The following is a 25502-nucleotide window of genomic DNA, read 5'->3' on the forward strand; positions in this document are numbered from 1 at the left end:
GATGCACAACCAAGCCTGCACAGCTCGGCTCTGCTTAGTAGTGTGTAAAAAGTGTCAGTACCTTACTCTCTTCCGATCTTTCACCCTACCTCTCTGTCAGTCACGCCCATAAGAACACGGTGATGGAGGTGAAGTGGAACCTGAACGGTAACTGGCTGCTGACAGCGTCCCGCGACCACCTGTGTAAGCTCTTTGACATCCGCAACCTCAAGGAGGAGCTGCAGGTGTTCCGGGGCCACAAGAAAGAGGCCACAGGTATGCTTTGGCTTGACTGACTTGACTTGGCCTATTCCATTTAGCACCTAGTTCAGCAAATGGCCTCTGCTGTAGTTAGAGGATTGTTATGCCAAATGTTTCTTAGTTTATTTACCCTGTGTATGCATGTGTGTGTGTGTGGATGAATATCATGAGTGTTTCTATGGATTGTTTCTGCTGTGCTCTGTCAAGGGTGTGAATACATCCTCTATCGTTTTTACTTGTGCAGGAGAAACTCCTTGAGTTGACAGACCACTTTATTTTTGTGGTGATCCTGAGTTTGAGACATTAAACTTATGTTAGTGAAATATGTGTGTTAACCCTTTGTCTCCTGTCTCCAGCTGTAGCGTGGCACCCTGTCCACGAAGGCCTGTTCGCCAGCGGAGGCTCGGATGGATCCCTCCTCTTCTGGAACGTAGGGTAAGAGTGACAGCTCAAGCCTCAAATCGACACACAGGATCTCATTTCCTCTACCAATCACTTGCCAGAGACTTGATTCCTTTGCCAGACTGTCATTTCAACGAACGTTTAAAAAAAAAAAATGTTTGATTGCAAGCATTAATCGTGTGTAAGAGGCAATGCTCATAAATGTAGTCTGGATACCTCTGAAAGTGATAATTCCTACACAACCTATAGTCATGACATTAGACTTGTTACAAAGGACTGGGTTCATTACCAATTATGAATGTTTCATGTCACATCCTGCTCTTATCATTTATTCCTACTGTGCTTTCTGTCAGTGTGGAGAAGGAGGTGGGCGGAATGGAGATGGCCCATGAGGGCATGATCTGGAGCCTGGCGTGGCACCCGCTCGGGCACATCCTCTGCTCGGGATCCAACGACCACACCAGGTAAGCTTACAAGTTGCATACAGTGCATTCGGAAAGTATTCAGTCCTGTTGACGTTTTCCACGTTTTGTTACATTAGAGGCTTATTATAAAATTGATTAAATACAACATTTTCCTCAATCTACACTCAATACCCCATAATGACAAAGTAAAAACAGTTTTTTATACATTTCTGCAAATGTATTAAAAATAGTAAATAGATACCTTATTTACATAAGTATTCAGTCCCTTGAAATTTGAACTCGTGCATCCTGTTTCTATTAATCATCCATGAGATATTTGATTGGACATGATTTGCAAAGGCACACACCTGTCTATATACGGTCCCACAGTTGACAGTGCATGTCTGAACAAAAACCAAGCCATGTGGTCGAAGGAATTGTCCATAGAGCTCCGAGACAGGATTGTGTCGAGGCACAGATCTGGGGAAGGGTACCAAAAAATGTCTGCAGCATTAAAGGTCCCCAAGAACACAATGGCCAGACCCCGGACTTGAACCCGATCGAACATCTCTGGAGAGACCTGAAAATATCTGTGCAGCAATGCTCCCCATCAAACTTGACACAGTTTGAGAGGATCTGCAGAGAAGAATGGGAGATTCTCCCCAAATACAGGTGTGCCAAGCTTGTAGTGTCATACCCAAGAAGATTCAAGCATGTAATCGTTGCCAAAGGTGCTTCAACAAATTACTGAGTGAAGGGTCTGAATACTTACGTTAAAGTGATATTTCAGCTTTTTATTTTTAATACATTTGATACAATTTCTAAACGTATTTTTGCTTTGTCATTTTGGAGTATTGTGTGTAGATTTGGGGGGGGAAACAATGTAATACATTTTTGAGTAAGGCTGTAACGTAATAAAGTATGGAAAACTCAAGGGGTCTGAATACTTTCCGAATGCACTGTATACACAAGACATAGAGAATCACAACAATGGTTGTACACGAACTCTCCGCCCATACCAGAGTGTATATGGAACAAAAATATCAACGCAACAAATGGTGTGACCACCATTTGCCTCATGAGGCGCGACACATCGCCTTGGCGTACAGTTGATCAGGATTTTTGGAATGTTGTCCAACTCCACTTCAATGGCTGTGCGAAGTTGCTGGATATTGGCGAGAACTGGAACACACTGTGGTACATGTCGATCCAGAGCATCCAAAACATTCTCAATGGGTGACATGTCTGAGTCTGGAAGCCATGGAATAACTAGGAAATGTTCAGCTTCCAGGAATTGTGTACAGATCTTTGCATCATGGGTCCGTACATTATCGTGATGAAAAATTAGGTGATGTCGGCAAATTAATGGCATTACAATGGCCTCAGGATCTCGTCACGTTATTTTTGTGCATTCAAATTGCCATTGATAAAATGCAATTTTGTTCGTTGTCTGTAGCTTATGGCTGCCCATACCGCAACCCCACCGCCACCACAACGTTGACAACAGAAAACCGCTCACCCACATGACGCCATACACTTGGTCTGCGGTTGTGATTCTGGTTGGACATACTGCGAAATTCTCAAAACAACGTTGGAGGTGGCTTATAGTCGAGAAATGAACATTAGATTATCTGGCAACAGCTCCGGTGGACATTCCTACAGTCAGCAGGCCAATTGTACGCTCCCTCAAAACTTGAGACATCTGTGGCATTGTGTTGTGACAAAACTGCACATTTTAGTGGCCTTTTATTGTCCCCAGCACAAGGTGCCCCTGTGTAATGATCATGCTGTTTAATCAGCTTCTTGATATGCCACACCTGTAAGGTGGATGGATTATCCTTGTTAAGGAGAAATGCTCACTAACAGGAATGTAAACATTTGTGCACAACATGTTAGAGAAATAAACTTTTTGTGAATATGGAACATTTCCCTGGATTTTTTATTTCAGCTCATGAAACATAGGACTAACACTTATGTTGCGTTTTTATATTTTTGTTCCATGTAGACAGGGAATCAAGACTAAATGGAATTGTTCATAAGGTTGAAAGATGAGGGTGTAACAATTCACTGATCTAGATCGGAATCCTGTTCAAAGGTTTAAGATACGAGCACGTTGGTCCGTGGGACTCTTAACTGATCCAAATGTGGCATGTATCGGTCCGAAAACCAATTAACTTTACGAACCACCGGTTCACTAATGTTTTTTACTCGCGTTACTTCCCTTTTCCCTTCCAAAAATGATTGTCTTTTCTGACTGAACTGGGGCGCCCTCTCCCATGTGTAACTGTGTATGACAGTAATGGATCTACAAGTCATCTCACATGCCGAGCCACCCCAATAGCTGTCATTATCCGTTGTAACATTTCTATGCATGGTGCACAGCTTCCCACGCTGTCCAGCGAGAGGTAGGCCTTAATTTAGAATGGAAAACTCATGTCTAAATGCAACAAATGTTAGTGCATCGAATCTCAACTGATCATTTTGAACTAAAACGTATCGTTCCTGTATCATATTGGAGCCTACATTGCTCTTGAATTATCTTGTCTTGCACACCCCTATTGATAGACCTTTCTCCCATATTTCCATTGTCCCATGGTTTGCTAATGGCTCTGTTGGTAGGTTTTGGGTTTGATTTCCACATTGGCCGCATACTGAATGTGTCGCGAGGTGCGGCAGATAGCGTGGGGCCATTAACCTAAAGGCCTCTAGTTCGAAATCACGAGCCGACCAGGTGAAAAGTTGTCTATGCCCTTGTGCAAGGCACTTAATCCTAATTGCTCCAGGGTCGCCGTTGATAATGGCAGACCCTGCTCGGACCCCACTCTCCAAGGGTGTCTCAGGGTAGTTGGGATATGCAAAAAAAAAAAAAAATTCCAATTCACACATGAGTATATAATATACACCTGTGAAATAGGACAAATTATTGTTATTTTGGATGTCTGTTCTGGTGTGCTTTGAAGTGTTTCCTGCATGATTTATATCCCTCTCAGTAAATTCTGGACGAGGAATCGGCCAGGGGACAAGATGAGGGACAGATACAATCTGAATTTGTTACCTGGGATGTCAGAGGATGGAGTGGAATACGGTATGATGTGTAGGAATATTTTGTGTGAGGTGTAAGTATGTGTGAGGTGTAAGTGTGTGTGTGTGTGTGTGTGTGTGTGTGTGTGTGTGTGTGTGTGTGTGTGTGTGTGTGTGTGTGTGTGTGTGTGTGTGTGTGTGTGTGTGTGTGTGTGTGTGTGTGTGTGTGTGTGTGTGTGTGTGTGTGTGTGTGTGTGTGTTTGAATTTGTCTGTGTATAGAGCCCCACAGTGGAGGTGTTATAATACCCAGAAAACCTAGCAGTCAAACAGGGAAATGCTTCCAATCTTTTTTCCACAATTAATTTTGCCTGTAGGGGATTTTATAATCACTTAAAATAAGGAATGTGTTTAGTGTAGGCTTGCCCTGGCATAATGTTTTGATAACCATGTAAATCTCTATAGGACAAGGTGACTTTTATCAATATGTTCGGCTCTATTTACTCTGATTCCAAAATGCTAATTACCATCCCAAGTAGACAACATGCAAGACTACAAATCCCTGCAAGCTCCTTCACGTCATCTCTAGCAGACATCTTTGCTAACAGTTGTGTCAATTTAAAACTTGCATAAGACAGTTCACAGAATTGTCAATTTAATTAAATTTCCCCAGTTTATTTATTACAATTTCGCTAACATTAGATAGTTAATCCAGACATTCTTACCTTTGTCTCGATTCGGCAGTCAAATGCCAGATCATCATGGCATTTGTAGTTCTTTGATGGCCACATTAGCAGCTAATTAGCGTTTGTTTTTTTGGGGTAAATACAGGCGAATATATTGATAAAAGTCACCTTGTCCAAGAGAGATTTACACGGTTATCAAAACATCACGCCAGGGTAAGCCTACAGGAAACACAGCCCTTGTTTTAAGTGTTTCTAAAATCCCCTATGGAAAAATGTATGGTAGAAAAATTATTGGAACAATTTCCTTGTTTGACCGCTAGGTTTTATGGGTATTATGACTCAAACTGTGGTACTCGATTACTGGGCTGCACAACTGTGTTCACTAGGCAATGGACAGCAGATTATCCTTGTGCATGGAGGATTATCTAAGCCATAAATGTTATACTTTATGATCTAAAATAGATTCACGACTTCGGGTCCAAGGCGTGGAAGAAAGAAACAGACAATCCAATGATTCTCAATTCCATTTGTGTTTGGGAGAGTTAATGAGGTGAAAAGAACCAATATCGCCAGGCAACCCTATTTGGATAACCCCACTTTACCTCTAGTGTTTAATGACAACACCCTTAAGTCCTGGCACCAAAGTGGCATCATGACTTTTGAACATACTATGATGGATCTCTACTGTCATTCAATCAATTACAAGAAAGAAAGAGTTGGCTTATCCAAGGCCAATTTCTTTATGTACAATCGCTTCAACAGAATCTGGATGAACTGAAGGCATCTAGCATAGAAACAATCCTGAAAGAAGCTGCTACGCCAAAGAAGTTGATTGCCAAGTTGTATCAAGGGTTGATTGAAACTCTACCTGATGGTTCAGAACCTAGAAGGAAAAAATGGGAAACTGAGGAGAACCATTGGTCACAGATACAGTGGGGCAAAAAAGTATTTAGTCAGCCACCAATTGTGCAAGTTCTTCCACTTAAAAAGATGAGAGGCCTGTAATTTTCATCATAGGTACACTATGACAGACAAAATGAGAAAAAAAAATCCAGAAAATCACATTGTAGGATGAATTTATTTGCAAATTATGGTGGAAAATAAGTATTTGGTCATAACAAAAGTTTATCTCCATACTTTGTTATATACCCTTTGTTGGCAATGAGAGAGGTCAAACGTTTTCTGTAAGTCTTCACAAGGTTTTCACACACTGTTGCTGGTATTTTGGCCCATTCCTCCATGCAGATCTCCTCTAGGGCAGTGATGTTTTGGGGCTGTTGCTGGGCAACACGGACTTTCAACTCCCTCCAAAGATTTTCTATGGGGTTGAGATCTGGAGACTGGCTAGGCCACTCCAGGACCTTGAAATGCTTCTTACGAAGCCACTCTTTCGTTGCCCGGGCGGTGTTTTTGGGATCATTGTTATGCTGAAAGACCCAGCCACTTTTCATCTTCAATGCCCTTGCTGATGGAAGGAGGTTTTCACTCAAAATCTCACGATACATGGCCCCATTCATTCTTTCCTTTACACGGATCAGTCGTCCTGGTCCCTTTGCAGAAAAACAGCCCCAAAGCATGATGTTTCCACCCCCATGCTTTACAGTAGGAATGGTGTTCTTTGGATGCAACTCAGCATTCTTTGTCCTCCAAACACGACGAGTTGAGTTTTTACCAAAAAGTTCTGTTTTGGTTTCATCTGACCATATGACATTCTCCCAATCTTCTCTGGATCATCCAAATGCTCTCTAGCAAACTTCAGACGGGCCTGGACATGACACATCTGGCACTGCAGGATTTGAGTCCCTGGCGGCGTAGTGTGTTACTGATGGTAGGCTTTGCTACTTTGGTCCCAGCTCTCTGCAGGTCATTCACTAGGCCCCCCTGTGTGGTTCTGGGATTTTTGCTCACCGTTCTTGTGATCATTTTGACCCCACGGGGTGAGATCTTGCGTGGAGCCCCAGATCGAGGGAGATTATCAGTGGTCTTGTATGTCTTCCATTTCCTAATATTTGCTCCCACAGTTGATTTCTTCAAACCAAGCTGCTTACCTATTGCAGATTCGGTCTTCCCAGCCTGGTGCAGGTCTACAATTTTGTTTCTGGTGTCCTTTGACAGCTCTTTGGTCTTGGCCATAGTGGAGTTTGGAGTGTGACTGTTTGAGGTTGTGGACAGGTGTATTTTATACTGATAACAAGTTCAAACAGGTGCCATTAATACAGGTAACGAGTGGAGGACAGAGGAGCCTCTTAACCTCTAGCGACGAGCAATCCCGTATCCGGGAGCGTAATCATAGCCTCGAGCTCATTACCATAACGCAACGTTAACTATTCATGAAAATCGCAAATGAAATGAAATAAATATATTGGCTTACAAGCTTAGCCTTTTGTTAACTTCTTGCTCCTACTTGAGACGCAGACGTCAAGTAGGCACCTGGAAATGCAAATGCGCTACGCTAAATGCTAAATGTACTCGTTAAAACTCAAACGTTCATTGAAATACACATGCCGTGTATTGAATTAAAGCTACACTCGTTGTGAATCTAGCCAACAAGTCAGATTTTTAAAATGCTTTTCGGCGAAAGCATGAGAAGCTATTATCTGATAGCATGCAACACCCCAAAATGCCTGAAGGCGACGTAAACAAAATAGTTAGCGTAGCCGGCGCTACACAAAAACGCAGAAATAAAATATAAAACATTCATTACCTTTGATGATATTCTTTGTTGGCACTCCTATATGTCCCATAAACATCACAAATTGGTCTTTTTCCCGATTAAATCCGTCCATGAATGCCCAAAATATCAATTTGTATAGCCTGTCTGCATCAGGAAAAAAGCTCTCTTCCAACACGCAACGTCATGTTTAAAAATTATTAAGTTGCCTATATTCTTTGACAAAACACTTCAACCTACTTTTATAACCCAACTTTAGGTATTTGTAAGCGTTAATAAGCGATCAAATTGATCACTGGGCGATCTGTATTCAATAGCAGCTACACAAGAAAACAGTGTCCATTTTTCAATCTTCCAAAATCGATTGAGGTAGGCTGGATGGAATGACGGATCTATTGGTAATGTCTCAAAGGATTTTTGTCAATGAAAATGACGTTTTTGGCGACATCGTGTGGAAGCTGTAGGCGTTTTTGCATGCGTCTCCATATTAAATTTGGTTTCCTTTAACCTCTTTGATCTCTAGGGGCGCTATTTCATTTTTGGATAAAAAACGTTCCCGTTTTAAGCGCGATATTTTGTCACAAAAAGATGCTCGACTATGCATATTCTTGACAGTTTTTGAAAGAAAACACTCTGAAGTTTCAGAATCTGCAAAGATATTGTCTGTAAGTGCCCCAGAACTCATTATACAGGCGAAACCAAGATGATGCGTCAACCAGGAAATGAGCAGATTTCTGAAGCTCTGTTTTCCATTGTCTCCTTATATGGCTGTGATTGCGCAAGGAATGAGCCTACACTTTCTGTCGTTCCCCCAAAGTGTTAGCAGCATTGTGACGTATTTGTAGGCATATCATTGGAAGATTGACCATAAGAGACTACATTTTCCAAGTGTCCGCCTGGTGTCCTGCGTGGAATTCGGTGCGCAATTGCCAGCTGCTTGTACTTTTCCATTTGATTGAGGGGAGAAACCATGCTTCCAAGAACGATATATCAATGAAGAGATATGTGAAAAACACCTTGAGGATTGATTCTAAACAACGTTTGCCATGTTTTCAGTCGATATTATGGAGTTAATTTGGAAAAAAGTTCGCGTTTTGAGGACTGAATTTTCGTTTTTTTTGGTAGCCAAATGTGATGTATAAAACGGAGCTATTTCTAATACACAAAGAATCTTTTTGGAAAAACTGAGCATCTGCTATCTAACTGAGAGTATCCTCATTGAAAACATCAGAAGTTCTTCAAAGGTAAATGATTTTATTTGAAGGCTTTTATGTTTTTGTTGAAATGTTGCGTGCTGGATGCTAACGCTAAATGCTACGCTAGCTAGCTACTTTTACACAAATTATTGTTTTCCTATGGTTGAGAAGCATATTTTGAAAATTTGAGATGACAGTGTTGTTTACAAAAGGCTAAGCTTGAGAGATGGCATATTTATTTCATTTCATTTGCGATTTTCATGAATAGTTAACGTTGCGTTATGGTAATGAGCTTGAGTCTGTATTCCTGATACCGGATCCGGGATGGGGAGATCAGAGAGGTTAAACAATCCATGAAAGGGGCGCATGGATACTTTTTTCAGATTTCAGTGACCAGTTTTTCTTGCGCTTTTCGATGAAACACACGCTCTGTTATAGTCACAGCCGTGATTTAACCAGTTTTAGAAACTTCAGAGTGTTTTCTATCCACGCATACTAATCATATGCATATACTATATTCCTGGCATGAGTAGCAGGACGCTGAAATGTTGCGCGATTTTTAACAGAATGTTCGAAAAAGGAGGGGGTAATATAAAGAGGTTAACAACACTGTCATCTCAGATTTTCAAAATATGCTTTTCAACCATAGCTACACAAGCATTTGTGTAAGAGTATTGATAGCTAGCATAGCATTAAGCCTAGCATTCAGCAGGCAACATTTTCACAAAAACAAGAAAAGCATTCGAATAAAATCATTTACCTTTGAAGAACTTCGGATGTTTTCAATGAGGAGACGTTCAGTTTTTCCAAAAAGATTATTTGTGTAGGAGAAATCGCTCCGTTTTGTTCATCACGTTTGGCTAAGAAAAAAAATAAAATCAGTCATTACAACGCCAAACTTTTTTCCAAATTACCTCCATAATATCGACAGAAACATGGCAAACGTTGTTTAGAATCAATCCTCAAGGTGTTTTTCACATATCTATTCGATGATAAGTCATTCGTGGCAGTTGAGTTTCTCCTCTGAAGCAAATGGAAAAATACACGCAGGTGGAGATTACGCAATAATTACAACGGAGGACACCTGGTAAATGTAGTCTCTTATGGTCAATCTTCCAATGATATGCCTACAAATACGTCACAATGCTGCAGACACCTTGGGGAAACGACAGAAAGTGTAAGCTCATTCCTTGCGCATTCACAGCCATATAAGGAGACATTGGAACACAGCGCCTTCAAAATCTGGGGCATTTCCTGTTTGAAATTTCATCTTGGTTTTGCCTGTAGCATCAGTTATGTGGCACTCACAGATAATATCTTTGCAGATTTGGAAACGTCAGAGTGTTTTCTTTCCAAAGCTGTCAATTATATGCATAGTCGAGCATCTTTTTGTGACAAAATATCTTGTTTAAAACGGGAACGTTTTTTTTATCCAAAAATTAAAAGAGCGCCCACTATATCGAAGAAGTTAAAGAAGTTACAGGTCTCTGAGAGCCAGAAATCTTGCTTGTTTGTAGGTCACCAAATACTTATTTTCCACCATAATTTGCAAATAAATTCATTAAAAGTCCGACAATGTGATTTTCTGGATTTTTTTTCTCATTTTGTCTGTCATAATTGAAGTGTACCTATGATGAAAATTACAGGCCTCTCTCATCTTTTTAAGTGTGAGAACTTGCACAATTGGTGGCTGACTAAATACTTTTTTGCCCACTGTATGTGAAAATGCTCATACCTGCTCATAAGGCATTAACTACTGCAATTTAAGATCATTCATAGGACATTTCATGCACTCCTGCCAGAATGCATGTAATGCACCCAGAAATGTCACATCTCTGTTGGAGATGCAAAAAGGAACTCTATTGCATGGTCATTTTGGGATAATGTACAGTATGTGCTATCATTTCATTGTGTCTCGAAAGTTCTGTAAGCTAGGTCTTATTGCTGCAAAGAAATGTATAGCTATCAATTGGAAAGCCTTGTATTCACCCTCAATAACAAACTGAAGAACTGAACTATCTAGTTAAAAACAGAAATATTTGGCAGAATTTGGAAAACACACGTTGATCACCTTAAAGAATGTTTTCTATAGTAGGTGTTTGAAGTACTGTAGAAAAAAAGTTTTTTAACTGCAGCCAGACACGTGTCCGGTCAAGGTTACATGATGTCACCATTTGACTTGTGGTTCTGGGTCTGTTTGTTTTCCAGATGACATGGAGCCAAACAGCTTAGCTGCCATTCCTGGCATGGGGATCCCCGATCAGCTCAAAGCTGCCATGGAACAAGAGGCAAGCGGTGAGGACACACACGTACACACATTAACACTTCTCAAACAAATCTTTGTCTCATCTAAGTCAAAGAGATGGTTTGGGGGGGGGTTTAAGGTTTACTTTTGCAGTTGAATTAGCTCTAATAAGGTTGCAGCAATGGGCTGTGATTTCCACAGTCTATACAGTTCCAGCAAGGTTGGAGTGGTAGATTGGTGGACTATGGGTAATGTTGTTTTCTCAAGATAAAGAGACTGCAGCCGAGGAGGAGATGAGCATCCCAGGTCTGGATTGGGGGATTGAGGAGATTTTACAGAAAGACCAGAAGAAGGTGCCACAGAAGAAAGTCCCCTATGCCAAACCCATCCCTGCCCAATTCCAACAGGTAACTTAGTCTTGAGTCACTTTTGTATGCAAGAAGCAAGAAAAAAAAGCAAGACGGGTCTGTTGTGAGTAAATTTGAGTATTTGCTCTGTGACATTTCTCACTCTTTCTCCCTTTGTCTCCTCCCCCTTTCCTTCCTTCAGGCCTGGGCGGACAATAAGGTGCCTCTCGTGCCACCGGGAGGAGAGAAGAAAGAAAGGATGGATGAGAAGAAAATGGATGGGAAGACAAACACCAACCCGATGATGCTAGAGGTGAGAGGTCCTCTTTGAAACAAAAAAATGTGACAAAAGTGTCAGTGACAAAAATGTGCAAGAGAAATGCATTTTAGGTCAAAGGTCAACAAACCTTGCCCTGCAGTGCAGCTACAGGCATTTGTTTCAGATTAAAAGGATAGTTCATGCAAAGTCTATATTTGGGCCTTAACTTGAGTTGTGTCTGAAGGGCCATGGTGACAAAATCCACAATAATCCATTATTTACTTCAGGCTACCATTGTCAGATTTCATGAACGGAAACGGCCGGACCGATGTTAGCAGAGCTGCACTACAAGCCGAAACTCCCTAAAAAATACTTCAAACTAAGTCTGATAGTTGGAGGTAGCGGGGATTTTTTTACGTGCATACTGCTGAATTAATTGCTGGAATTTGGTTACTCAGAACTGGAACTATGTCCTCACGTAGCCACAGCACAGAGCATCTGTATGCATCTTCCACGGATGACGTCATTCCTCTGTGGCAGGCTCTTAGACCTGTATTGCTTTTCAGATGTGAACAAAACTGACCCGTGAACATAGGAAGTATCAGAGCATTACATTTTTTAAGTTTCATTGCAAAAATAACATTCTCGTGGGAAAGAAAACATGGACAGGTTCTTGCGAGTATCGACGCTAGTGTTTTTGAGGACGTTCCAGCTCGGCTGTTTACGTTCATGAAATCTGACGAAAATAATAGATTATTAGAAATAATAATAGAATAGATTATTATGGATTATTTCAACATGGTCCTTCAGAAAGACACAACTGAAGTGAAGTGTAATTTTACTCAGATATAGATTTAACGTGAACTATCCTTTTAAATGATACGCTGAATCAGGAATGATAGGCTGAATCATTTTCCCCAGCAAATGAAGATGGACCGTATGAATCAGATGGACGGGAACATGCCTCCCCCAGGAGGTCCACAAGGACCCATGCCACCTTTCCCTGGCCAGGGAGGAACCATGCCCCCACCTCCTCAGGGCTTCCCCCAGTCCATGCCCCCTCAGCAGATGCCCCACAACATGGGGCCCCCCATGGGCCCTGGCGTCATGCAGGCTCCGTTCATGCGTCCGGGCCAGATGGGCCCCCCTCCAGGGTCCCAGCACCACCAGGGGCCTCCTCAGGGCATGATGGGTCCCCCTGACCTCCATGGGCCCCAAGGCATGCAGAGGCACCCCGGCCCCCACAGAAACATGGGCCCCCAGGGGCCTCACGGCATGCCTCCCGGACCCAGAGGGATGCAGGGCCCCCCCGGAAACATGCAGGGCCCCCCACCGGGAGGAATGATGGGGCCCCCTCCTCGAGGCCAGGGACCTCCACCACAGGGGGGCATGATGCCCCCTCAAGGGAATATGATGGGCCCACAGGGACCCATGCAGGGCGGGGTGGGAATGGGGCCTCCCATGCAGAACCCTCCCAGGACACACGGCAACATGCCAGGCATGGGGGGCATGCATGGGATGGGCAACATGCAGGGGCCACCCCCAGGTGGGATGCACGGGCCCCCACCGGGTAACATGCAAGGACCCCCCGGGAACATGCAGGGACCCCCTGGAAACATGCAAGGACCCCCAGGCAATATGCAGGGCCCACCAGGCAACATGCAGGGGCCTCCATCCTACATGCAGCACCAGGTGAGATTGTCAAACTAGCTGTAAAACAAAATAAATGTCAGAAATATGAAGGTAGGCTCATTTCATAAGAATGTGGCAAGAGCTTTTGTTGAATCTAAAGAGGTTAATCTGGGGTGGGTAGTTCAGTGGTGGAAATTGTAGCAACATTGTCTTGTTGGTTAGCCAACTTGCTAGCTACATTGAGTTCAAATTCAATATTTAAGCAGTAGGGCTGTTTGTGTTGCAACATGAAATGATCCAAGATGGTTCAATTCAATGCTTACTGAAACGCCTCTTTGTGTTGTTTACAAAAAGTCTCAAATCCTAAAAACACCACTTCACACAGGTGGGACAAAACACTGGCCCCATGATGCATGGGATGGGACAGCAAGGACCCAATGGCAAAGGTAGGTGAACACAAATTCTCACGAGTCTAAGATAACGTTTTTTGGTCGCTTACACAGATTTGCAGATGTTATCGCAGTTGCAGTGAAATGCTTGTGTTTCTATCTTCAACCGTGCAGTAATACCTAGCAGTAAAAAAATAAACTATGTACACATAATCCAGAAAAAACATCTGAACGCGCAATGTCAGAGACCGGAACAAAATACACTACATGGCCAAAGGTATTTGGACAACCTTTGAAATTAATGGATTCGGCTATTTCAGCCACACCCGTTGCTGACAGGTTTATAAAATCAAGTTCACAGCCATGCAATCTCCATCGATAAACATTGGCATTAGAATGGCCCGTACTGAAGAGCTCAGTGACATTCACCGGGGCAGCGTCAGTTTGCCACCAGTCCGTTTGTCAAATTTCTGCCCTGCTAGAGCTGCCCGGGGCAACTGTAAGTGCTGTTATTGTGAAGTGGAAACGTTTAGGCGCAACAATGGCTCAGCTGTGAAGTGGTCTAGTCACACAAGCTGACAAAACAGGAACACCGTGTGCTGTAGCGTGTAAAAATTGCCTCTCCTCAGTTGCAACACTCACTACCAATTTCCAAACTGCCTCTGGAAGCAACATCAGCACAAGAACTGTTCTTTGTGAGCTTCATGAAATGGGTTTCCATGGCCAAGCCTAAAATCACGATGCACAATGCCAAGCGTCGGCTCTGGAGCAGTGGAAATTCATTTTCTGGCGGTCCCACGGACAAATCTGGGTTTGGCAGATATCAGGAGAACGCTACCTGCCCCAATGCATAGTTCCAACTGTAAAGTTTGTTGGTGGAGGAATAATGTTCTGGGGGTGTTTTTTCATGGTTCGAGCTAGGCCCCTTAGTTCCAGTGAAGGGAAATTAGCATGCAATGACAGTTTGGGGAAGGCCCTTTCCTCTTTCAGCATGACAATGCCCTTTTGAAAAAAGTGAGGTCCATACAGAAATGGTTTGTTGAGATCTGTGTGGAAGAACTTGAATGGCCTGCACAGAGCCCTGACCTCAACTCCATCAAACACCTTTGGGGATGAATTGGAATGCTGACTGCGAGCCAGGCCTAATTGCCCAACATCAGTGCCCAATCTCACTAATGGTCTAATGGTCTTGAATGGAAGCACGTCCCCGCAGCAATGTTCCAACAACTAGTGGAAAGCTTTCACAGAAGAGTAGAGGCAGAAGTATGTGGCGTGTGTATATGTGTATATATACACCACCGTTCAAAAGTTTGGGGTCATTTAGAAATTTTTTTTTTTTTTTTTGTCCATTTAAAATAACATCAAATTGATCAGAAACACAGTGTAGACATTGTTAATGTTGTAAATGACTATTGTAGCTGGAAACAACGCTGTGTACTACTCCCTTCACAGAACAGCGCAAACTGGCTTTAACCAGAATAGAAAGAGTGGGAGGCCCCGGTCCACAACAGAGCAAGAGGACAAGTACATTGGGGTGTCTAGTTTGAGAAACACCTCACTAGTCCTCAACTGGCAGCTTCATTAAATAGTACCCGCAAAACACCAGTCTCAATGTCAACAGTGAAGAGGCAACTCCAGGATACTGGCCTTCTAGGCAGGTTTCCCATGCTTGTTCAATGAACCATAAACAATTAATGAACATGCACCTGTGGAACGGTTGTTAAGACACTACCAGCTGACAGACGGTAGGCAATTAAGGTCACAGTTATGAAAACATAGGACACTAAAGAGGCCTTTCTACTGACTCTGAAAAACACCAAAAGAAAGATGCCCAGAGTCCCTGCTCATCTGCGTGAAGGCATGAGGACTGCAGATGTGGCCAGGGCAATAAATTGCAATGTCAGTACTGTGAGACGCCTAAGACAGCGCTACAGGGAGACAGTGGCAGACCACGTGTAACAACACCTGCACAGGATCGGTACATCCGAACATCACACCTGCGGGACAGGTACAGGATGGCAACAACTGCCCGAGTTACACCAGGAACACACAATCCCTCCATCAGTGCTCAGACTGTCCGCAATAGGCTGAGAGAGGCTGGACTTGTAGGCCTGTTGTAAGGCAGGTCCTCACCAGACATCACTGGCAACAACGTCGCCTATGGGCACAAACTCACTGTTGCCTATGGGCACAAACTCACCGTTGCCTATTGGGGTAACATCTCACAGCCAGAACTGTCTAATCTGGTGCAGTTCATGAGGAGGAGATGCACGGCAGTACTTAATGTAGCTGGTGGTCACACCAGATACTGACTGTTACTTTTGATTTTAACCCCCCCTTTGTTCAGGGACACATTATTCAATTTCTGTTAGTCACATGTCTGTGGAACTATTTCAGTTTGTCTCAGTTGTTGAATCTTGTTATGTTCATGCACATATTTACACATGTTAAGTTTGCTGAAAATAACAGTGAGAGGACGTTTCTTTTTTTGCAGAGTTTACATATAATGATGCGTAAAGACAGTATATGAATAGTAAAGATGTGTACAGCAGTCGTTATAGAGGATGACTTATATTTCAGTATGTGCCCTCTGTTGTGATGTCTCCGATTCTCCCAAGGAGATACCCGAGGGCCCCCCAACCACCACATGGGTCCTCCACCTGGGGGCCAGGGGCAGGGCGGCCCTGGGGGCCCTGACCAGGGCTCTGGTTCTTACTGGGGAGACTCTCAGCAGGGGCGCCGATCCAACGACTTCAATGAAGGTGGCCAGGACTTCCACGGACGGGGAGAGGAGAGCTGGAGGAGAGGGTCCAGCCAGGAATACCAGGGAGGCCACAGAGGAGGGGGGCAAGGGGGAGGAGGGGGAAATGGGGGAAACTGGGGCTCTTCTGAGGAAAGATTCCCCCGTGATGGGGGAGAGTTCCGAGGTCGCAGGGACGACAGGTGAGCTTACCTTGCTTTTTGGTTGTGACCTTTAACCTCGCGTCTGTCTAAACTTACGTCCGTGCCGCCACCTCTACCGGCTCTCTAACCTACATCTTTATACTTACTTGAAATCTCACCTAAGCTCTCATAATGTTTACCTGTACCTCTACACCTTAAATCTCACCTCTTACCTACTTTTTCATCATTCTCATCTTAACCCAAACCTTCGTCATCAGGGAACCCCCTCTTTCAAACCTACCTTTGCTCTGACCCTTAACTTACTATATTAGTGGATCTATGGGTTGCTTCTGCCTCGGGTTGCTCAAACTATGGGCTTATGTGCGTGTGTGCATGTCAGGTTTGGTGGTTATGGGAGTCCAGGAGAGGAGTTTGACCAGAGGCAGAGAGACAGACTGCCTCCACCAAGGCATGGCCAGGACTCAGACGACACGTGGGTCTAACTTTCCTACTAACTCGCCTACTAACTCACTGTACCTACCAACTCACCACCTAGCTTTCCTACTAACTCGCCAACCAGCTTTTCTACTGACTCACAAACTGTCCTAACTGGCAACCTAGCCTTCCTACAAACTCGTTGACTAACCCGCAGACCAACTTTCCTACTAACTACGTACTGTCAAAATACACTGTAAAAACTAGAACACAGATATTATGCATACCAAGGCCAGGATTCAATCCAAGTCGCATTATAGAGCAGTGCATTATAACAGACTTTTAAAGGTAATTTACTCTTGAGCCGACATGTGCATAGTTCACCCTGAATGCAATCTCTGCAAATGTCTGGGAAAATGAATTTAAAAGGTGTGTTGTCGGCTGTCTAGTGCACTGCTTTTTAATTTCCCAAGTTATCTTAGTGGATGTTTCCTCTAAAAAACAGCAGCGGAGGTTCTGTTTTGAATCATGTATTTTGACTAGCAGTTGCAGTATCACATATCACACTGCTGAGAGTAAGCACAATCATATGTGATTTGCTTTATAGCCTTAGTGTCCTGAAGTGTGAACCTCTCCTTTTTCGAAGGAAAGGGTAAAGCATGGACAGTGGAGCATGGATGTTTCAACGGGCCTTCTGTATCTCCACTCAAACGGCGTCTCTTTTCTGTGCAGGTACAGAGGGGTTGGACAGGGTCGCCCTGGGGGGAGGGGGTTCCCTGATGAGTTTGGTGGGCAGGAAGAGAACTTTGACACCTCAAATGAGATGGCCGGAGGTTGGGACAACGGAGGGAGGGGGAGACCCCCCCGAGGAGGGGGCCCACCCAGAGGAGGAGGTGAGACCAGCTGAGTTTGTTATCTGTCCCTCTTTTATGATCTATCTGTCTCTGTCCTTATCTAGTTCTCTCTCTACCTCTTTCTCGTCTGTCTGTATCTGTCCATCAATCTATGGGTCCTATCTTTCATTCATCCCTCGGTTGTTACCTCAGGTGGTGGTGGTGGACGCCAGGGCTTGCTCCCCACCCCTGATGAGTTCCCCCCACACTATGAGGGAGGCAGAAGTCAGGAGGCCTGGGAGGGCGGGCAAGATCAAGGTAAAGGGGCTGTCTTATCGAACCAGGGTTGCGTGGCAGGCCAACAGCTCCCAACGCTAGCCACAAGGAAATAATAGCATAGTAGGCTAACCCTTACAGAAATCATGGCTAGCAGCCAGTCTCACTCCACGTAATGTATACGTTCAAGGTAGTGAAAGGGCTAATCAATGTATATGGCAGCCCCAGAGGATTTTTAGTGCGACACTACTAAGGAATTCATTTTTTAGGGGTTCATTTTGACAGCTCAGCGCCAGGTTATGAAATAAATAGTGCCACACGTAGTGTGAGTAATAGTGTTCGTTTTATCCACATCTCCCCCATTTTGACCCTGTTGGGAAATTACTGTATTCATGTAATTGCGTGTGTGTGCGTCTGTGTGTGTGTGCCTGTGTGCTCCCAGGTCACGAGGCATACAGAGAAGGCCAGCGCCCCGAGCACGGCCCACTGCATGACAGCCCGTCCCCTGCCAGCCGTGAGCGCTCCTCCTCCCTGCAGGGCATGGACATGGCCTCGCTGCCCCCACGCAAACGCCCGTGGCACGACGGCCCGGGCACCGGAGACCAAGACTCCCCGGGAGCAGGGGTAGAGGACAGGACAACAGGTATGCAGGGGAGAGGGGTTAGGGGGGGTGTTTGTGTGTGCGTGTTTATGTGACAATGACTGATGCTAAGGCTGTGATTCATGTATCCATTACTTGTCATGTCATGGAGACTTTCAACTACTAGCCTAGCCCACCATGCCTTTATTTCTCTTACAGTACACAGTGCATTCGGAAGGTATTCAGACCCCTTGACATTTTCCACATTTTGTTATGCACATTCTTTTTCTGCACATCTATCACTTCAGTGTTTAATTGCTAAATTGTAATTATTTCACCACTGTGGCCTATTTATTGCCTTTACCTCCCTAATCTTACTTAATTTGCACACACTGTATATAGACTTTTCCATTGTGTTATTGACTGTATGTTTATTCCATGTGTAACTCTGTGTTGTTGTTTGTCAAACTGCTTTGCTTTATCTTGGCCAGGTCGCAGTTGTAAATGAGAACTTGTTTTTACATAGTTTTGCAAAAATGTATAACCTGTTTTTGCTTTATCATTATGGTGTATTGTGTGTAGATTGTTTTTATTATTTAAATATATTTTAGAATAAGACTAACGTAACAAAATGTGGAAAAGGTCAAGGCGTCTGAATACTTTCCGAATGCACTGTATTGAGACTATAATCTGTCTTTGCATGTAATTCTTTGTTGGTATTAGGGTTAAGTGGTTTTATGTCCTAATTTGAAATGGAACGGAGTCCAACCCCAGTCTCTTCTCCCTCTGCTCTCTCCAGGCCGACCGCCCCAGAGAGAGGAAGGCGGCTACGGCCCCTCGACCCGCGGCGGCAGAGGGGGCTGGAGGGGGGCGCCCCGCGGGGCCTCCAGGGGAGGAGGGCGTGGCCGGTAGGACTGAAGGAACAACTCGCTACCAATCGACCTACCTGCTCCCCACCAAACCTCCATTCTCTTACCTCCCCATCCCCTTTTCTCTCCTATTCACCCCCCCCCCCCGCAAAGAGGACAGGGACCAAAAAGAGATACACAACCACTACCGCCACCTCCTGTCCCCCAGATCAGTGGATCATCTCTGGGCTCAGACTACACCTCTTCAGGCCTGCTTGTAAGGCTGGAGGATGGATTGTTTACTGTGTGTATAGGGGCCTCGTGGAGTGGGAAAGGGCCTTTATTGCTGTATGTGTCGAAAGCCTCAGGTCTCTCACTACGAGATGGACGAGTTGCTATCTTTACATTTGGATCCTTTAGACGACAGATTCCGCCCTATGGCTCTTTGCCATACTCATCCTGATTGGTCGCAGGATGGATATTGCAAGCTGAAGCAATCACTGATTGGTCAAGGTTTCTATTCCAAGTTCAGACATGGGCCACATAACAGAATGTTTTTTGTCAGTGTGGTTTGAACAAAGCATTGTAACAGGCAAGAAACCTGGGATTTATTCAGGAGGGTGCAACGTTTAGAACATTGCAGACAGGCATTGGTAGGATTCCTCATTCTGCATTAGAAAGAATTGTCTGTTCTCAACATATTTCTGTCTGAATGTTTTGTAATGCTGCACCCTCCTGAATAAACCCCTGGACACACTTCATGTGATAATGTGAACTGCCCATAGTTTCTCTTTTCTACATGTACTGTATCAATCACACATAATAGAAAGAGTCCAGGATCTTGAACTTTGCAGATAGGAATACAATGTACAGATCAGACAACTTTTGTTTGTTTTGGGAAGAATAGAGAACCATGTCCACTTTGTACATTACATTTATATCTGAAAATGTTCAGAGGGTGTGGCGCCACACTGAAAATGCCCACGTTTCAAGATTCATTATTCCAGGAGAGGATTTGGTCCTTGGCTATATGGGTGCATCCCAAATGGCACCCTATTCCCTATATGGAGCACTACTTTTTAACATGGCCCATAGGGGTATGGTCAAAAGTAATGCACTATATAGGGAATAGGGTGCTATTTGGGATGCTCAGAAGTCCTGTTTGTCACTGGTAGTTAACAAACAGAACAGGGCGTTGAATATGTTATTCCCCCCAAGTCCTCGGCTCCATTTATTTAAGTTCATTTTTAAATGTCCAATAATGGAGAGAAGAAGAATCACTGTCTCATCGCCGGGCTCCCCTGAATATCGAGGCGGCCTTCCTCTCTTTCTAAATGTACAGTTTGTCATGAGATTGTCATATTGCTTTTGTCCATTTTTTTTGTATGAGACTAATAGAAATGTGTGCAAAATGTCACCCTCGTTTCTGGTCTTTCATTCTTTGTACAGGGGGGGGGGGGGGAAGAGTGTGTACTTGTACACCCATAGCCTGGTCCTAGACCGGTCTTGCCATCTCCCTGGTTTGGAGTGACAATGACCATAAATATATGGAACCAGGCTAGTAGAGCCCACGTCATCACATTAACCGTTAATTGAGACACCATTATCATGACTCGTAAGCATATTGGCAATCTAAAGGAAGGTTTATATTGAATCAGAACCTAAGACCATACATAGCCTTTTTGGATAGTCTCAATAAGTGATTACCTAAAGGAGGAAGTTAGGATAAGTAAAACCTCAAGGAAAGACAGGAAATATGCATTTGAAACTAGCCAGACCTGAATACAGACTTTCAAATAGCCTACGGTTTTAGAAATACGCTTGATTTAGCTTGCCTGGCATGCAGAATTGGTACTTTTGGTGCTATTCCCTTGGTCCTGCACCAGTATTTCATTCACTCTAGGCCAATATTCTATCCCTTGGTTCAGGATAGAAAATACATTCCATGATAAGATTGCACATTTTATTAGTTGAAAAAAAGACATGAGGCTTCATAGTTCTCTGCTGGTCTGTTCCATTTGAGTCTTATTCTGATATATTACTGGGCATGTTGGTCCATCAGAAGTAAATTACAAGAGAAAAGGAATTAACACCATTGTCATGGGCCACATTATGACATTGTTTTGCTAGTGCACTCTAAACTAGTCATTCAGTCCTATTCACAAGAGGGCAAAAGTCCGTTCGGATTAATTGAAGTGGTGGTTAAATTGGCATCGTTTTACCCGTGACAGTCCTTTTGATAGCAGACACTGCCATCCCTCCCATGAATCGAATTCCTGCGCTACCGCCCGGCAGCAAAGAGACGATGTACCCAACGATTACGGCAACCTGGACAATGGCTCCGACGGCGGTAAGTATGGTGCTGTGAAGGCTGAGCGCTGCATAAAGTGTACCTCCAATAGAGCACAGATACACCAACGCGCTGGGAGTCGGCCTCGCTATAAGCTTGCTGGGTCCCCGCAGTATAGCTGCTCCCAGAATCGCGAAAAGAGAGCCGAGAGACCAGAGAAGGGCAAATTTGCGCGCATACAACAGCAACAAGGGTGCGTACAGGGCGGACAGTCCAAAGCACAACGCTGAGAACGCAATACACACTCCGAAAGCGACCAGTCGTTGCGAGCGACTCATTCCCGGAAGACATGGGTCTGGCTCCGTAGACCACGGCCAGGAATAGCCGCTGCCTAACCCTTGGCCTGTCGAACCTCCGCCGCGACTGCTGGAACCAGAGAACGGGCTCGACCAGCTACCGAACCAGCTCCCAGCTACTGAAGTGGATTCGATATCTATGGTCGTACTTGAGCTGGACTGAGATATAGTCTTGGCACCACCTTTAGACTGGGCCAGATATTCTTGAAGACTTCGATTTAATTCCGCCATAACTTCTCGTCGACTTGTATGTTGACAAATTTCCTTTATGTGCGACTGAGTATTCTGCCTGCAGCACAAATGATGACGTCACGTTTACATTGTGGATAACTCATTAAAAATATAACATTTTAATCAATGTCAATTTGTATTGTGCTTATATTCAAACACAAGAAGGAATTTACGAAACAATTAGAATTATCCTTCAGAAACCACTCACCACTATATCTTTTTTTCACTATAGTTGTAGTCCTAAATCCCGGAAATGAGTTCGCTCTGGTTCGTTCAGCCATCCCTTTTGGGAAAGAATAGGGTTTTGCAATACACACTGAAAATAAGGTTTGAGGTTAACACAGGTTTAGGACATCCTATGCGTTTTTTCTGACATAAGTCAGTTAACATGACCTTAATGAATTATGAAGCCTTTGTGATTAGTTTTATTTTATTATTACATACATTTGTCAAAATTCACAATAAGTGACGTTAGCTGATGAATATGATGTCATAGAACAAAACGTGTAACATATCCTAAGCATGTTATTACCACATAACTTATTTTCGGTGTTTATCCAAAACACATACAAAAACGCCATTCATTTCCCTCAGAGAGACACAGCGTGCACACATTTTGCGTAATCACGTTGCCGTATGGTACATATTACGCAATTGTCCCAATTCAAACCACACTCAGGGTTGTCATGTCTGCAGCTTTCCTGAAATTGGGCAACTTTGAAAACGATGTCGGGGGTGAAAATGCATTGGTCGCTAGTTGCGGGTTTTTGTGCTACTTCTAAATTGCACCGCTATGGCAATTTCTTCAACATAAACAGTACCAACGTTTAGACACACATACTCATTCCAGGGTTTTTCTTTATCTTCACAATTTTATACATTGTTGAATAATAGTGAAGATATCAAAACTATGAAATAACACATATGGAATCATTTAGTAACCAATATAGTGTTAAACAAATCAAAATATATATTTTTGTATTTGAGATTCTTGAAAGTAGCCACCCTTTGCCTTGATGACAGCTTTGCACACTCTTGGAATTCTCTCAAATAAATTTTTATTGGTCACATTTAAATCAAATTAAAGTATATTAGTCACATGCGTCGAATACAACAGTTGTACATCTTACAGTGAAATGTTTACATATGAGCCCCTAACCAACAATGCAGTTAAAAAAAAATATGGATAAGAATAAGAAATAATATTAACAAGTAATTGAAGAGCAGCAGTAAAATAACAATAGCAAGACTATATATAGGGGGGTACCGGTACAGGATCAATGTGCGGGGACACCGGTTAGTTGAGCTAATATGTAGGTACAGTTAATAAAGTGACTATGCATAGATGATAACAACAGAGAGTAGCAGTGGTGTAAAAGAGGGGGGGTCAATGCGAATAGTCTGAGTAGCCATTTGATTAGCTGTTCAGGAGTCTTATGGCTTGGGGGTAGAAGCCGTTTAGAAGCCTCTTGGACGTAGACTTGGTGGTCCGGTACTGCTTGCTCTATCGTGATGCAACCTGCTTGCTGATGCAACCAGTATGGCAACTGCTCGGCCTCTGACCACAAGGCACTACAGAGGGTAGTGCATACGGCCCAGCACATCGTACGGCCCAGTAGTGCATATGGCCCAGTACGTCCTGCCATCCAGGACCTCCAGGGAGTGTCAGAGGAAGACCCTAAAAATTGTCAAAGACCCCAGCCACCATAGTCATAGACTGTTCTCTCTGCTACCACACGGCAAGTGGTACCGGAGCGCCAAGTCTAGGTCCAAAAGGCTTCTTAACAGCTTCTACCCCCAAGTCATAAGACTCCTGAACAGCTAATAGCTACTCAGACCCCTCTTTTACGCTGCTGCTACTCTCTGTTTATAATCTATGCATAGTCACTTTAACTCTACCTACATGTACATATTACCTCAATTACCTCGACTAACCGGTACCCCATATTGACTCTGTACTGGTACCCCCAGATTATAGCCTCGCTTGTTGTTTTACTGCTGCTGTTTAATTATTTGTTACTTTAAAAATTAAAAAATCAAATTTTTTACTTAAAAGGATCCACCCTTTTTTTCAATTTTCCCTCGAATGAAATATCCAAATCTCACTGCCAGTAGCTCAGGCATTGAAGCAAGGATATACATATTCTTCATACCATTTGAAAGGAAACAGTTTGAAGTTTGTGGAAATGTGAAATAAATAAAAAAATACAAAGAAAAAAACAACCTTTTAAAAATAAAAAATTGTACCATCATCTTTGAAATGCAAGCGAAAGGCCATAATGTATTATTCCAGCCCAGTTGCAATTTAGATTCTGGCCACTAGATGGCAGCAGTGTATGCGCAACGTTTTAGACTGATCCAATGAACCATTGCATTTCTGTTCAAAATTTTGTTTCAAGACTGCCAAATGTGCCTAATTGGTTTATTAATAACTTTTCAAGTTCATAACTGTGCACTCTTTTCAAACAATAGCATGGTATTATTTCACTGTAATAACTACTGTAAATTGGACAGTGCAGTTAGATTAACAAGAATTTAAGCTTTCTGCACATTACAGATATGTCTATGTCCTGGGAAATGTTCTTGTTACTTACAACCTCATGTTAATCGCATTAGCCTACGTTAGCTCAACCGTCCCGTGGGGGACCCACCGATCCTGAAGAAGTTCTAAATACATCAAGATAGTTAGCTAATATGAAGTTAGGTAGCTGGTGATATTTAATTCACTTAGCTAGCTAGCTATACATTTTGTAAAGTTGGCTAGATAGCTAGGTAGCTACGTTAGCCACTCAATTGAGTTAGCCTGCACTGTAGTATTTACTTACTTGAATAGGTTTTCCCAGCCATGTGGACGATTGGAAACAAGTTTGTTTGTCACCAGATTGGCTTAGATAATATTTACCAGTGAATAAATTCATGAAATAGAGAATGGATTAAACTATTTACCCATTTAATAACCTATATGCTGCCAGCACACCCACAAGCGAGCCATATGGGTGGCAGGAGCAACATGCTGCAATTTACCACGTACTTTGGGAGTGATTCAGGCCAGAATTCAACCTAGTGAAGCTACTGATACCTCTCACTAAGTCACCTAACATATTCCTAGCGATGTAAAATACCGTCATGAATTAACATGGATTGTCAATGGAGAAGTTTTGTTCTAAGGCGTCAAAATGCAGACGCGTTCACGCCACGTTCATGTCATGTTGACAAAGCCAGTTGTAATTGTAACGATTTAGCAGATTATTAAAAAAAGATTAGTCTTTAAGTGGCTAAA

General features: G+C 43.4%; 2 protein-coding genes across 6 annotated transcripts in view; one reads left to right on the forward strand and one right to left on the reverse strand.

Moving 5' to 3' along the window:
• Window positions 1-20762, forward strand: part of LOC139386593 (WD repeat domain 33) — a 42861-nt gene extending 22099 nt beyond the window's left edge. The window contains exons 9-23 of one of the 5 annotated variants that reach the window (XM_071132272.1): window positions 101-255; window positions 597-675; window positions 996-1106; window positions 4037-4131; window positions 10827-10913; window positions 11131-11270; window positions 11413-11523; window positions 12391-13161; window positions 13487-13547; window positions 16109-16433; window positions 16774-16866; window positions 17541-17701; window positions 17855-17959; window positions 18360-18560; window positions 19297-20762. In XM_071132272.1, coding sequence (XP_070988373.1) covers window positions 101-255; window positions 597-675; window positions 996-1106; window positions 4037-4131; window positions 10827-10913; window positions 11131-11270; window positions 11413-11523; window positions 12391-13161; window positions 13487-13547; window positions 16109-16433; window positions 16774-16866; window positions 17541-17701; window positions 17855-17959; window positions 18360-18560; window positions 19297-19409 — 2608 coding nt within the window. In that variant the 3' untranslated portion in view covers window positions 19410-20762. The remainder of the gene's footprint in view (window positions 1-100; window positions 256-596; window positions 676-995; window positions 1107-4036; window positions 4132-10826; window positions 10914-11130; window positions 11271-11412; window positions 11524-12390; window positions 13162-13486; window positions 13548-16108; window positions 16434-16773; window positions 16867-17540; window positions 17702-17854; window positions 17960-18359; window positions 18561-19296) is intronic. The other 4 variants (XM_071132275.1, XM_071132273.1, XM_071132274.1 and 1 more) reach the window with 4 other exon arrangements.
• A 215-nt stretch (window positions 20763-20977) lies between these two features.
• On the reverse strand, window positions 20978-22274 carry LOC139387102 (SFT2 domain containing 3). Its single transcript, XM_071133106.1, has one exon. It carries the CDS (start codon window positions 22220-22222, stop codon window positions 21548-21550), a length of 675 nt encoding a protein of 224 aa, XP_070989207.1. The 5' UTR covers window positions 22223-22274; the 3' UTR covers window positions 20978-21547.
• Between the last annotated feature and the right edge of the window lie 3228 nt (window positions 22275-25502).

This window comes from Oncorhynchus clarkii, chromosome 28 (assembly GCF_045791955.1).
Source record: "Oncorhynchus clarkii lewisi isolate Uvic-CL-2024 chromosome 28, UVic_Ocla_1.0, whole genome shotgun sequence".
NCBI lineage: Eukaryota > Metazoa > Chordata > Actinopteri > Salmoniformes > Salmonidae > Oncorhynchus > Oncorhynchus clarkii.